This window comes from Portunus trituberculatus, chromosome 46 (genome assembly GCF_017591435.1).
Source record: "Portunus trituberculatus isolate SZX2019 chromosome 46, ASM1759143v1, whole genome shotgun sequence".
Classification (NCBI taxonomy): Eukaryota; Metazoa; Arthropoda; class Malacostraca; order Decapoda; family Portunidae; genus Portunus; species Portunus trituberculatus.
In genome coordinates this window covers 11,245,535-11,259,264 of record NC_059300.1, presented here as the reverse complement: position 1 = coordinate 11,259,264, position 13,730 = coordinate 11,245,535, and the positions used below count along the sequence as shown (strand labels likewise).

General features: G+C 42.8%; 1 protein-coding gene across 1 annotated transcript in view; it reads left to right on the top strand.

Annotated features, from left to right (window-relative positions):
* The first annotated feature begins 1,556 nt into the window (after positions 1-1,556).
* LOC123520280 (gamma-aminobutyric acid receptor subunit alpha-2-like) overlaps positions 1,557-13,730 on the top strand; it is a 119,813-nt gene continuing 107,639 nt past the window's right edge. The window contains exon 1 of the mRNA XM_045282428.1: positions 1,557-2,388. Coding sequence (XP_045138363.1) covers positions 2,339-2,388 — 50 coding nt within the window. The 5' untranslated portion in view covers positions 1,557-2,338. The remainder of the gene's footprint in view (positions 2,389-13,730) is intronic.

The window sequence follows — 13,730 nt, the reverse complement described above, 5'->3', positions numbered from 1 at the left end:
AGGTGAAGCACAGAATCGTTGAGAATACCAGCCTTTTATGTTCATCATGCTGTAGTTTTCAGCATGACTTGTATTCTTAAACATTTGTGGGTCTAAGTTAAAGTCTGAATACTCTTAACAAATACTTTTAGATAGTTTTGAGGATTTTCAAGGTGTTTTCGTGGCTCAGACAAGAGAGAGAGAGAGAGAGAGACTACAGCTCCTATTTCCTTCTTCCTCTACCTATCCACCATTCTTTTTACTAACACTCACTGCGATACGTAAAAGAAAAAAAAAACCACCAGAAGTGATACATGAAATCTTTGTATAAGAAGGTAAGGGATAAAAAGGAAGATATTCTGCAATTTCTACTCAGCTTAAAGATTGGAGGTCGCTATAGAACAAGTAACGACGTCTTAGAGTGATTAGTAATTAAGGAAAGATGCACCAATTAGCAGTCAAAGGGTTAATCCGCGTAAAGAGAGAGAGAGAGAGAGAGAGAGAGAGAGAGGCAAGGTGTGTGTGTGTATGTGTCATCATATCAACAGGTGCCTGCGGTGTGAGTGAGTCAGTTTGCCTCCCGTTGGGTTATTAGTATGCATGGATCCGAGGCCTCTGTGATTGTTCTTGAGGCTGTGCTGTGCTGTGTGTGTGTGTGTGTGTGTGAGGTTATGATACAATGTTAGGGATAGTTTAGTTTAAGATAGTATTTCTCTTTGTTTATTACATGTGTATGTATATGTAGATGTTTGCTGCTGCTGCTGCTGCTACTACTACTACTACTACTACTACTACTACTACTACTACTACTACAACTACTACTACTACTACAACAACTACTACTACTACTACTACTACTACTACTACTACTACTACTACTACTACTACTACTACTACTACTACTACTACTACTACTAATGCTACTGGTGATTAAATAAGGCCTGGAAGAAAATAAAAATGTTGATATAAAGAAAAAAATAATGATAAAAGATAACGTTTAGAATTCTATGGTTTAATTTTGCGTGACTTGTAATCCTCACTAACTTTTTTTCATCTTTTTATACCTCTCTCTCTCTCTCTCTCTCTCTCTTCTCTCTCTCTCTCTCTCTCTCTGGGATGGGAGAAAGAGGATGAAGGTAAGAATGAAAGGAGGAGGGGAGGAGGAGGAGGAGAAGAAGGATGAGGAGAAGGAAGGAAGAGGAGCTGAAAGGAGAGGAAAATGAGCAGAAAGGAGAGGATAGAGAAGGTCAGGGATATTCAAGGTCACAGTGCCGCGAGAAAAAAAAAAGGGGTGTTTAGTGACGAGTTTTCCAGTTGTCAAGTGTAAACGCCAGACTACAAGGCAAGCTGCACTCATTACTGGCGCGGAGTGACTCGATTAGCACGGTAGTTACAGTGGGTTAACGTTCTATTTATGATCTCAGTAGCGAAGTTGGCGTGCTCGTTAGGCTTTACAAGTTACCGGTAAGGTTAATTAATCATTGGTGAAGGGGCGGGCGAGCGTCACGGAGGCCGGTGAGCTGACTGGGAACTCGGACAGGGAATCTTGGGGGCCTGGCGTCTACTAGGGCATACCGCGGTTTCTACTCTGTGACAATGCGACGCTTCAGGGTAGGTGTGCCGGGAACGCGAGGTGTGTGAGACCCCGCTCGTGAATTACAACTTTTAGGGGTCTGTTGTGGACTTGGAGGGAATTTGTCAGCATGGCGCCGGTGCAGGAGGGGTGGCCCGGCGTATCCTGTGTGCCAAGTGTGGACGGGAGGGTGCCTGCGCGGGGCGTCACGTGGTGGTGGCGGTGATGGAAGTGAGGTAAGGTGGGAGTTCAGTCAGTGTGGCGGAGCTGCCGGCCCGCACTGTGCCGTGGATTCTTGCCTCCCTGCCCGCCCCGCACTCCTGACACGCGCTCCTGCCGCCACGTGCCGAGTGCTGCCCGTGCCGCGACTGTTGCTTCTTCTACTACTGCCTCCTCATTCTAAATATTCCTATTCGGCTAATGAATGCCGCCGATGTTTAGAAGCTGTAATAACATTGCTGACTGGGACCCGCCCAACTTTTCACTTGGCCGAAAACTCAGAGCGTGGCAGGTGGAGCAGGGTCTCTGGCATCGTCCTTGCCTGCACACTGATCTGCAGGACCCTGGACCAAATCGAGGCTCTACGACCACAGCGGCTAAGGTGACCTGACTTTGTCACAAGCTGCCTCTGCATCCACATCGCGAAAGATTATCTGACCAACTGTCACTACTGATAGTTTAAATTTTGCAACCCATGACAACAGTAGTAACTGGCTGAAAAAATCAGTCGGTAGCAGTAGTGTCCCGGTATGACCCAATAGTGCTGCTGGCCGCCTACACGCTGCCATGGGGCCCGCCCGTTGTCCACCCCTGCTGCTGCTGCTGCTGCTCTACAGGTGGGTGGCGGCCGAGACCTGGGACGGTGGGGACTTAAATTTGACGGGCGTATCGCAATATTCGCTTGGCCTCCTGACGAAGTAGATGACCTGACTGAACACAGATGAATGTCCTGAGTCGGAGCAATGCTAAATGGACGTCACCTCGAGGCGTGTGTGTCGGCTTCACCCACCATCACCACCTGTCCACACCACCTCCAGCTCTTCCTGTCACGCCCTAACCATCACATCAAGCACCTGTTGACACCACTAACACTAATCAAATCTCTCCTGTGCCGTACTGTCCACAACTGTCTTACGGTAATAGACTGAATAGTTGAGTCAAAGTGTACATAAGCCAGAATGAGGTAGAGAGGAGGTCTTCCAGATAACCTCCACTGTTACCTGGCTTTCCTCTCCTTGATGCGCCTCTCCCAATACTCAGAAGAGGTGGTAGTGGCGGCGTGGTGGTGCGTTGGTGGGGGCGTTGCAGTCCGTGGGAGAAGAGGGAAATGTGTCAAGCAGGCGTGTGGTAGACCGTGTTGGGGTAATGAGGAGGATTTACAAAGATCTTCACAGTCTCTCTCTCTCTCTCTCTCTCTCTCTCTCTCTCTCTCAATAAAACCGTAAAAGTACCCTAAAAATCCCGTGTAACTTCAATTAAAGCCTTTTTGAATATAGTGGAGGTGCGACAGAAGGGTCTCAGAGTACCGACGATGAAGTTATCCCAGGACTCCCGCGAACAACTCCATGAAGACTGCACGAGGAGTTTGCAGTTTGATGGTTACTCAGTCAGCTGGGCGAGGCAGGGAGGGACGAGGAGTTGTACTTGTCTATCTGTCTGTCCGTCCGTCTGTTTGTCTGTGTGGTTGTGGAAGGGTCTCTCTCTCTCTCTCTCTCTCTCTCTCTCTCTCTCTCTCTCTCTCTCGCCATTAATATCATATCCCCCAGTGACGGACAAGATGATGCCAAACTTTTATGATGTTGCTAATGAGAGTCGGGAACTATGAATAGAAATAATATGAATGACTATTAATGTTTGTTGTCACGTTCTTTTCCTATTATTTTGAGTGTCTTAATGAGGAACAGACTAACGGCAGACACCTCCCGTCTCGATGCGTCAGTGCTGTGTCTATGAGACGATCGAAAAAGACAGTGGAGGATTTAAAAAGGTTATCATTCTGTCTGTCTGTCTGTTCGTCTGTCTATCTGTCTGTCTGTCTGTCTGTCTGTCTCTCTCTCTCTCTCTCTCTCTCTCTCTCTCTCTCTCTCTCTCTCTCTCTCTCTCTCTCTCTCTCTCTCTCTCTTTCTCACTCTCTGTTTGTCTATCTGGTTGCCTGTTTACCTGTCTGCTTATCTATCAATCAGTCAATCACTCACTCACTTATGGTCAATTAATCAATCAATCAATCTATCTATCTATGTGTCTATCTATCTATCTATCTATCTATCTATCTATCTATCTATATATCGTTTTCATTAAGCGTGAAAGGAAAACCAAAGCAAAGTTATTTATTTATTCATTCATAGTGCTTTTCCAGAACTCGTGCCCTCTTATCCTCTTCCCTTTGCTGAGAACTAAATATCAAGCCCTCCTTCTTGAGTCCTAAAAGAAATACTAGCAAGAGAGAAAGCGAGAGAAAGAGAAGGGGGAAGAGAGAGAAGACTGGCTTTTCTTGAGTCTGTGTAGCCGCGGTGACGTTGTTGTCGCTTTCTGGTCCGTGGCGTGTCGAAAAAGATTCTGCCGGGGAAAAGAAAAAAGTAAAAAGAAAAATATCATTGTCAGCGGATCCTTGAGGGCAGCGGGATAGGGCGAGGAGGACAAGCCGTGACGCCCCCGCTGAGAGCTTATCCGCCGGGCCTTCCTCCACCTGTGGCCGCGACGCGATAATGAAGCCTTTTACTGACACCCGGGGCTTGCGTCTCCGTCCAGGTCACCGCCGTCACAAGAGGCTTTGTTGGCGGCGGCAGGGAGGGTGAGGGGCGCTGGGAGAGGTGGTGTGATACGACGAGATGGCTCAAAGGGGAAGGTTTTCAGTGTAAGGGAAAGAAAAAGTGGGAGGAAATGGATGTTTGGAACCGATGTGTGTGTGTGTGTTCATAAGTCGTCATACATTATAGCTTCCCGGTCAAAAAGAAAGAGATAATTTGTTTTCGTCTCTTTCGCATTATCCTCTATCCACCTTCCATGGTGACCCGAGTTGAGAAGTGGGCGCGGATATCCAGAAACGCTTTGCTCTTTCACCTCGAGTATATTCCAAGGCCATGGAGATGATTAGCTACGTTTTCAGGAGTGTTCTTCCTGCAAATAATAAAAAAAATCTTGTTAATCCTCATTCGAACCATAGAGACACATAAAAAAAACTCGTGTAACATCAACTAGAACCTTTTAAATGTAGTGTAGTCCTTCAGAAGATGACATTAAAAGGAGAGAGAGAGAGAGAGAGAGAGAGAGGAAAAAACAAAACAAAGAAGTCATGAGAGGAAGAGAAAGGAGAAGAAAAGAAGAGATAACCAAGGAGGAAAGATAGAGGAGGGAGGAAGGAGGGAGTAAAGCATCCTAAACTATGCAGGAATGCCTCACACTTAAATTCTCCTGAAGGCATGAGCGAAAGACTGGCGGCGGAACTCTCTCCAGGCTTCATAAAACAAAACGACCCTCATTAAACTGGCCACGGTAGATCCATCAGAGGCGGCGAGGCGGTGAGAGATGTGAAGATGAGGGGCGTGGATAGAGGTGCCTGATGACGTCATGAGGAAGAGGTTAGCAGTGATGTGTATGCAGAGGCAGTGACATGTGCTGGATAGGGTCGTGAGTGAAGGGTACACTGCTGGAAATGAATACAAGGAAGGTAGAAAAAAAGAGTCACTTAAAAGCTCGTATTCCCACACACTTCTGCGCTTCACCTCCACTATTTCACAAGGTTTTATCTAATCCCTTCAGCACCTTAATGCGTTTTCCTATTCATTCTGCTGTCTATTTGGTGATTTTATACAGTTTCAGAAACTATGTTGGGGATTAAAATAGTGAAGACTGTAGCCATTGATCTTTTGACCTCCATAGACCCTTCCTAATGTTAACAAATTGATTTAATCGTACATAGATCTCAAGGTATAAATGTGTCCCAGTATTGAAGGGGTTAAATTTAAATGAGTTTTCAATAATATATATTTTTTTTATGGTTATAGAGGCTGAATGATAATATTTCTACATTATTAACACTCTTGAAAACCAGGCTAATCTTCTCTGTGGCCTTAGAAAATAGTCGTGGTGAGAGAGCAGAGCGTTTCTGAATACTGGCCAAATAATGGGCTTGTCACAAATTTTGGACTGTGAAAAAAGAACATTAAGTAGAAAATATTGGAATGTTAGTATACTTAGATTACTTCTGTGGAATGCCTACATCACAATATAACAAAGGAAGAAGCAAGAAATGTGTTGTTGTAAACTCATGACCCAGCCATGGAATGGATTAGAAGGGTAGGTCATTATTCTTATGTTGTCTTGTGATGTAGGTATCCCACATTCATTCAGATATTTCAGGTGTTCTTTGGTGCTTTTTTCCCCCCATTGGCGCTACAGAACACTTGTCAAACTACCATTAGAACCATGAAAAAAATCCTTGACTCTCTCACACAAACTCTTTCTTTTGATTAATTTTGAAGGTGGACGATGCAGATTTGGCGTTAAAACATTTAGGAATCTTATAATTATTTTCTATTCTCCTCATTATTATCGGTGGTATTGGATAACAGTCGTGCATATGATAGTGATTGTGATGATAGTGAAAGTGGCTATGGTGTTGGCGGCGGTAGTAGCGGTAGTGGTGGTAGTGGTGGTGGTTTCCAAGCGGCAAAAAACCACCTCGTACGTAAATAGCGCAATAATACATTCGTTGAGCCGTGTGAGGGTGTAGCACGGCATAACGAGGTCCGCTACACCCCGGGGCCTGAACGTGACCAACGGCCGGACACTGTTAACGGAGGAACGAAAGGAAACAGGAAAAGAAACGAGACACACACAAGTCCGTATTTAGAAACGCTTTGCTCTCTCACCACGACTATTTTCAAGGGCCACAGGGATGATTAGCGGGGTTTTCAAGAGTGTTTCTCCAGTTGATAATGAAGAAATCTTGTCAATCTGCCTCTAGAACCATAAAAAAATTTAACCTATTCATTATCATGCAGCGTTTTCATTATTCACTCTACTTGCTATGTGGCGATTCAACACAGCTTCAGAAACTTATGTGGGGATTGTGAAATAGTGAAGATTTTAGCCATTAATCTTCTGACTTCCATAGACCGAATGTAATGTCAATAAAATCGTCTAATCATTCCCAAAAATCATGATAAAAATACGTCTCAGTACCGAAGGAGTTAAATAAATCTTGGAATATTGGAGGTGAAGTACAAAAGTGTTTGAGAATACGACCCTGAGACAGCCCGATAACTACAGTGCTTCGCCTTTACTCTGCGTGTTTGTCCTCGTCCCTCGTCCCTGTCACATCATCCTCCTTTCATAGTCATCGCCTTCGTTCTCTTATCGTTCTTGTTGTTTTGTTGTTTTCGTCCTCGTCGACGCCATCGTCTCCGCTCGTGTCTTCTCATTCTCGTCATTGTCTTCGTCCTCGTTCTGGTTGTTCTTGTTGTTTTCTTGTCTTGTTCCTCCTTGTTGTCTTCCTCGTCCTCGTTCTGAAGTTGTTCTTATTGTCTTTATTGTCTTATTCCTCCTTGTTGTCTTCCCCGTCCTCGTTCTTTAGCTGTTCTCATTGTTCCTGTTTTTTTTCGTCTTTTTCCTTCATCAGTCATCGTCATCGTCGTCCTTGCCTCTTTTCTCCTCCACCTTCCCCTCTTCCTCCTCCTCACACAGAAAAAAAAAACCACCAAATTCTTTCTTCATGCCTTGGTGTCGACGGATTTTGATACACCTTTTCATTCTCTTTTATTTATATGTTCCGGAAAAACCTGCTGTAGTCATTTATTTATTTGTATTTATTGATTCACTTATTGTTGTCGTTATTATTCCGTCTCGCTGTCGTCGTCTGGTGGTGAATATGATTTCTTTTTCTGTTATCCATTTATTTTTGGTCTAGATTCCTTTGACTCGACTGAGAGAGAGAGAGAGAGAGAGAGAGAGAGAGAGAGAGAGAGCAATCAGTGGAGGTGTACAGTTAAGGGGAGGGGCGGGGGATGAGTGAAGGAGGAGCGAGACAGTGTGCTAGGGGAGGGGTGTGGGGCCTGGGGGCGAGGCACGGTGTGAGATGGTAGGGGGGGGACATACCTCGGGTTACACTTGGACAATATTTGCTAGACTGGCCTGTTAGAGAGGAAAATTGTTCTATCCCTTCCCTTACACCTTTGTCTCCCTTGTGTTTCTCTTCCTATCCAGTCCTTCCTTCCTCCTAACATTGACGTGCCGACTCAGGGAGCTTGCTCTGAAACACTCCTGCGCCGCACCTCTGCTGCTTTCAAAACAACTCGACGTAGATGAAGTTACAGGAGTTTTAAAGTTGTTTGTTATATTCTTAGTGGCAGATTAACAAGATGGCTACATAATTAAGAGGAGAAACAGTCTTGAGAACTTGGTTAATCATCTCTGTGGCCTTTGAAATTAGTCGTGGTGGGAGAGGAAAGCGTTTCCAGAGGGAGTTCCGTTTCTCGGCGTCACAAGTTACTGCGCTAATCGTAAACATTACCGATGACTCAGATTCGCACAACCTATTTCGCCGTTTACTTCACTGTGCTTCAGAAATCCGCTGCCACAGCTCCAACACTAGTGCACGAGTTTGCCGATAGAGGGAGATGCAAGGAAGCTGAAGACTAATGATTGAAATTTCTCAATACCGCAATCTAGGCCATCTAGTTTTGGCTCATCAAATTCCTCGGGGAAAAGGGCTCCAAGTAGTGATAAAAATACTTAACTATATCTTTTGTATATAGCCATTGCTTGACACACTAGGAGTTTCCCTAAGGTGTCCAGAATCCCACTTGTAGAATCAACAATCCCCTTTTTCAATGTCTGCCCTCATATAGTAAAATGTCCTGCTATATTTCATGATCGACGCGCTGGTCACAACACAGGCTCGGATCAGGAGTCGAGGATCATTATGAGCGAAACGAAGCATCGCGATGTGCACTGGTTATAGGGACTGTCAGATGCTTCCATTGAGTAATAGTAGCATCTGTAGGCAGTGTTACATGTACACCAGGGATACTGACACAAGTTGATCTTTTATTGTCTGTATGTACCTGCAGGCATTTTGTGAACGGTGTGTTTAGTAGATATTAATTACGTGCATGTGTCTCTGCTGTTCTCGAGTCGCCCAGCACACTCAATGTTCCGTCACTACTGCTTTAGTGTTCATGCTGTGGGTGAAGACTAGGCTCATGTAACCTTGAAACTCGCACAGATCAATACAATATTACGCAGCACCTTCACTCACGTCTATTAGTGGCGGCATAACATTCACCACAAGCAAGACTCCTCCGTGGAAATGATGACAACTTAAATTCATGTAGTTTTTGACCGTATTTTTCTGTATACATGGATTATTATTGTACTTATTTCTTTTACAGGTGAGTGGCTGAGAGAAGGCCAGCTTGGGTCACCAGAGTAAGGGTAAGTGTTGTGATGACCTGTTTGTCGTGGCGATTGAGTTGAGGTGATATTGGTTAAGTGTAAGGTTCGTATTCAGAAACACTACCCTCTCACTACGAACATTTTCCAAGGCCACGGGGATGATAAGCGGGATTTTCAAGAGTGTTTTTCCAGTTAATGATACAGAAATCTTGTCGCTATTCCTCTTGAAACGTAAAAAAAAAAAACACCTTAAGAAATTCGTGTAACTTAAAATGAAGCCTTTTTTTTTAGTAGTGGAGATGAAACAAAGAAGTGTCTGAGAATACGAGCCTAGTAATAGTAGTAGGGAAACTCGTATAGTGAATCAAGAGTACTCTATAAACGTGTCTCTATCATTCTCTCCGAAGACGTGTAGCCGAAACAAATATTAATATGGTCCTTCTGCTTCAGTCTTTACTTCAGCTCACTTGTTGGTTGGCGCTATCCTGCATCCTTCATCTCGGCACTCCCTGATGTCCAGTTTGTTTTTTTAATCTTTAGTTTGTTTTACTCTTAGAAACAAATTAACCTCCTTCAGAACAACTCGTATAGAAAGAATTGATGAGAGAGACGTGATGGTGACGGGGGATGGGAATGACGATGATGGTGGTGGAGAGGCGGATTGGACGAAAGCGAGTAGAAAAGAGTGAAAATGAGAGTTGGAGATGTTGGAAAGAAAACGATGGCTAGTATTTAAATGAAGAGATGATAATGAAAAAAGGGGAAAGAGAAGGGAATACTCGTGACTTTTTGGTGATTTTAAGGCTCGTTTTCTCAGACTTCTGCGCTTCACCTCCACTATTTCAAAAGGCTTTATTTGAATTTACACGATTTTTAAGGTGTTTTTTTTTTTATGGTTCTAGAGTCAGATTGACAAGATTTCTGCATTATCAACTGGAGAAGCACTATTGAAAATATAATAATCTCCGTGGCCTTGGAAAACAGTCGTGGTGAGAGAGCAGAGCGTTACTGACTACGGGCCTAGGTACCAGTGGAGTTGAAGGGAATGGCTTGGAAGGGAAGAGGTGTGATAGGAGGGTGATGGAAAGGAAGTGTGATGAGACAAAAGTGCATAATGAGTGGGTGGAAGAAAGTGGAGATAGAAAAGAAGAAAAAGGAAGGAAAACAGTAAAAGAAAACCTTGTCGTATTATTAGCTATAAACTGAATGAAATTTAATGGAAAAAAAAAATTTAACTTGGAAACATTTGTATAAATTGGTCATTGTTACCGTGTGTGTATGCGTACGTGTGTGTGTGTGTGTGTGTGTGTTCAACGTTAAATCTTCCTATATCTCTTCTTACCCATTTTTAACCCTTATGAATCTTGCTTAGTCTTGATCTTGAGTCTCGGAGATGAATTAAAATACAACAACAACAACAACAACAACAACAAAACAACAACAAAAAAAAAAAAAAAAAAAAAAACGCTAGACTCTCAGTTGATCTTAAGCTTGGGCCTGGAGATGAAAGCACTTGAAATCTACGTATCCTGATCTTGGTGTTGATCTTGAGAGAGAGCGCTGTGCAGTCCGGCCGGCACTGTTGGGTTCGGCTCAATCTTGGCCTCGCAGCATCCAGACGGAGGGAGACACTGGCTTTGTGGGAGTCACGGGTTCAGGGGCGGTGTGCAATCTGGAGGGAACTTTGAGGTTTTATCACTCCCCCAGATAAAGTCTGCCTTGGGTTCCTGAGTGGCTGCCGTCCTTGGGGGATTTTTTTTTTCTCCCTTCTTTCCTCCTATCCTCTCCTATCTCCCACGCTTCCTTCCTTTCATCTCTCCTTTCCTCCACCTTTCTTTTCTCTGCAGTTTCTTGTTCATATAATTTCTTTTGTTGTCTTTCTTACACCTGAGGAAATATACGCGATAGAAGATGATCATTTGACACACACACACACACACACACACACACACACACACACACACACACACACACACACACACACACACACACACACACACACACACACACACACACACGAATTAATTAGTTTATCGACCATAACATACAAATAGAATAAAATATGTGAAAAATAGTCAACTGAAACACAATAAAACAATCACGAGAGAGAGAGAGAGAGAGAGAGAGAGAGAGAGAGAGAGAGAGAGAGAGAGAGAGAGAGATGCAGCAATCAGTATCGAACTTAAATCAATGTGTGAACAGCGACACTTAAACACGCCCCTAGCCACCTGCCGGAGGGGGAGGGATGGGAGAGGGGGAGAGGAGAGGAGAGGGAGAGAGAGAGAGAGGGTGAGAGGTGGGACAAAAAGACTGAAGGAGGGAGAGGAGGAGGGAAGAGAAAAATGAGAGGAGGTAAAGAATAGAAAGAAACGCTTTAGTGACCTTGATGTGTGTGTGTGTGTGTGTGTGTGTGTGTGTGTGTGTGTGTGTGTGTGTGTGTGTGTGTGTGTGTGTGTGTCTGTGCTTTAATTATGTGTGTCATGAAGATGGTACAGTGGCGTCTGGTGAGGTGGGTGTAGAGATTCATGAGAGAGAGAGAGAGAGAGAGAGAGAGAGAGAGAGAGAGAGAGAGAGAGAGACAGGCACGCATACAGATATAAACACACACACACACATACACACACTGATAATAATAATAATAATAATGATAATAATAATAATAATAATAATAATAATAATAATAATAACAATAATAATGATAATAATAACGATAATAATAATAATAATAATAATAATAATAATAATAATGGTGAAAATAAATAGAATAATAGTGACAAATAAAACACAATTCAATGAAAGAAAGAAATCATGTAAGTTTAGGATTCCAATAATTTACACACACACACACACACACACACACACACACACACACACACACACACACACACACAGTATAATGCCCTTGACATGCCTGGGTGGTGGAGGTATTTGGGAATATTTCAGCAAAGTTATCCTCATTTTTCTCCTTTCCTACTTCAAATAACATCAAAGGATAGTGTCATGCCAAATTTTCTCTTCTGCCTTTGATGCTTGAGCCATTCTTGACTTCGGGAGTATCTTGAAAGCGTGTTTGTTTTTTTATTTTCATTTCCTCGTGTGACCGTGTAACACAATACGGGTTTAGTTCCTTGCATCTTCTCGTGTACGTTGATTTCTTTCTTGCTTTAGATTCTAGACCACCACACATATTCGCGGCCACCGGTGCTCCTCGTCTGGCTGGTAATCTGTCAGTGTAGTATATGATTCGTGTATCTGTAATGTTAATCTTGGTATATTTCTTTCATTAATATTTCGCTTCCATATTTCTTTCTTTCTTTTTTATTTATTTATTTATTTTTACTACTAACCCCTTCAGTACCACGACGCGTTTCCGTATTAATTCTGGTGATTATTTTGGTGATTTTATACAGCTCCAGAATAAGATAGTGAAAACTCAAGCCATTAATCTTTTGACCTCCATAGACCCTCCCTAATGTCAATAAAATGGTCTAATCGTACACAAATCTCAAGGTAAAAATGTGTCCCATTATACTGAAAGGGTTAATCTAAACAAATTTCTCTTTCACATTTTCTCTTTACAATTGACGCCACCAGTCCCCCGTTGCCTTTCCTCTTCTGAACGTAATTTCTGCAAACTGAAAGACTATACTCATTTAGTTGATCTCCTCTCGTGTTTCCAATTAATCATACCATTCAAACGCCAAACTGCTCTTTTCTGCTCACATCTTCGCAATAACTACTTCGTCCTGAGCTTCATAACTGCAAGCATTCCAGCAAGACCTGATTTATTTCCTAGTGAGCCTGTTTACCTTCCAGACGTTAATCTAATCAATGTCTTCTCTGTTTTGTTGTTGAGCAGTGTGGTATCTTGTGGCTTTCCATTTTCTAACGCTTAAACCCTTGATTTCCATATTCCTTCCTCTTACTATTTGGTGATTTTATTCAACTTCAGAAACTCATGTGGAGGATTGAAATAGTGAAGACTGCTGCCGTTAATCTTCTGACACCCATAGACCCTTCCTAATGTCAATAAAATGGTCTAATCGTACACAAATCTCAAAGTAAGAATGTGTCTCAGTATTGAAGGGCTTAAGGTCCTGATGGCGGCGGGGCGGAGCGATGGGGGTGGAAGGAGGTGTTGTGCCAGCTCGCCTCAACGTCTAATTAAATTTTCAATTAAAACTTCCCCATATCCTAATGAAGGGACATTCGGTGGCTTGTACGACCTGCCTGCGGTGTTTATGTAAGGCGACCAGAGACACGGACAGACGGGCACGGTGAACAGCATACATACAAAAATACACACGTACACACAGACGCAGATTTAGGTTTGCAGGATGTGGGTTGATGTTATATTGTATAAGAGTCTCAAGGTCCAGAGTTATTGCCATTCATTTTTACCTTTACATTTATAGATTGATATTTCGGCCATTTATCTATTTACTTATTTATCTTTTTTTTTTTTTTATGCAAGAGGGAAACCAGTCAAGGGCAACAACAGATAAAAAGAAGAAAAAAAAAAGGCTCACTTGAAATGCTGGTTCCCTTGAAGACTGGTAAATAATTAGCCAAAAACAGGGGCAAATATCTATCTATCTATCTATCTATCTATCTATCTATGTCTATCTATCTATCTTTTTATCTATCTATCAATCTATTTATCTATCATCTAACCATAAATCGCATCTAAACACTTTAAACCCATTGTTATGTTTACTGCTACGAGAGAAAGATACTAGTGACATAAGATTAGGTAAACAAACAACACGTTATTCATTAAGAC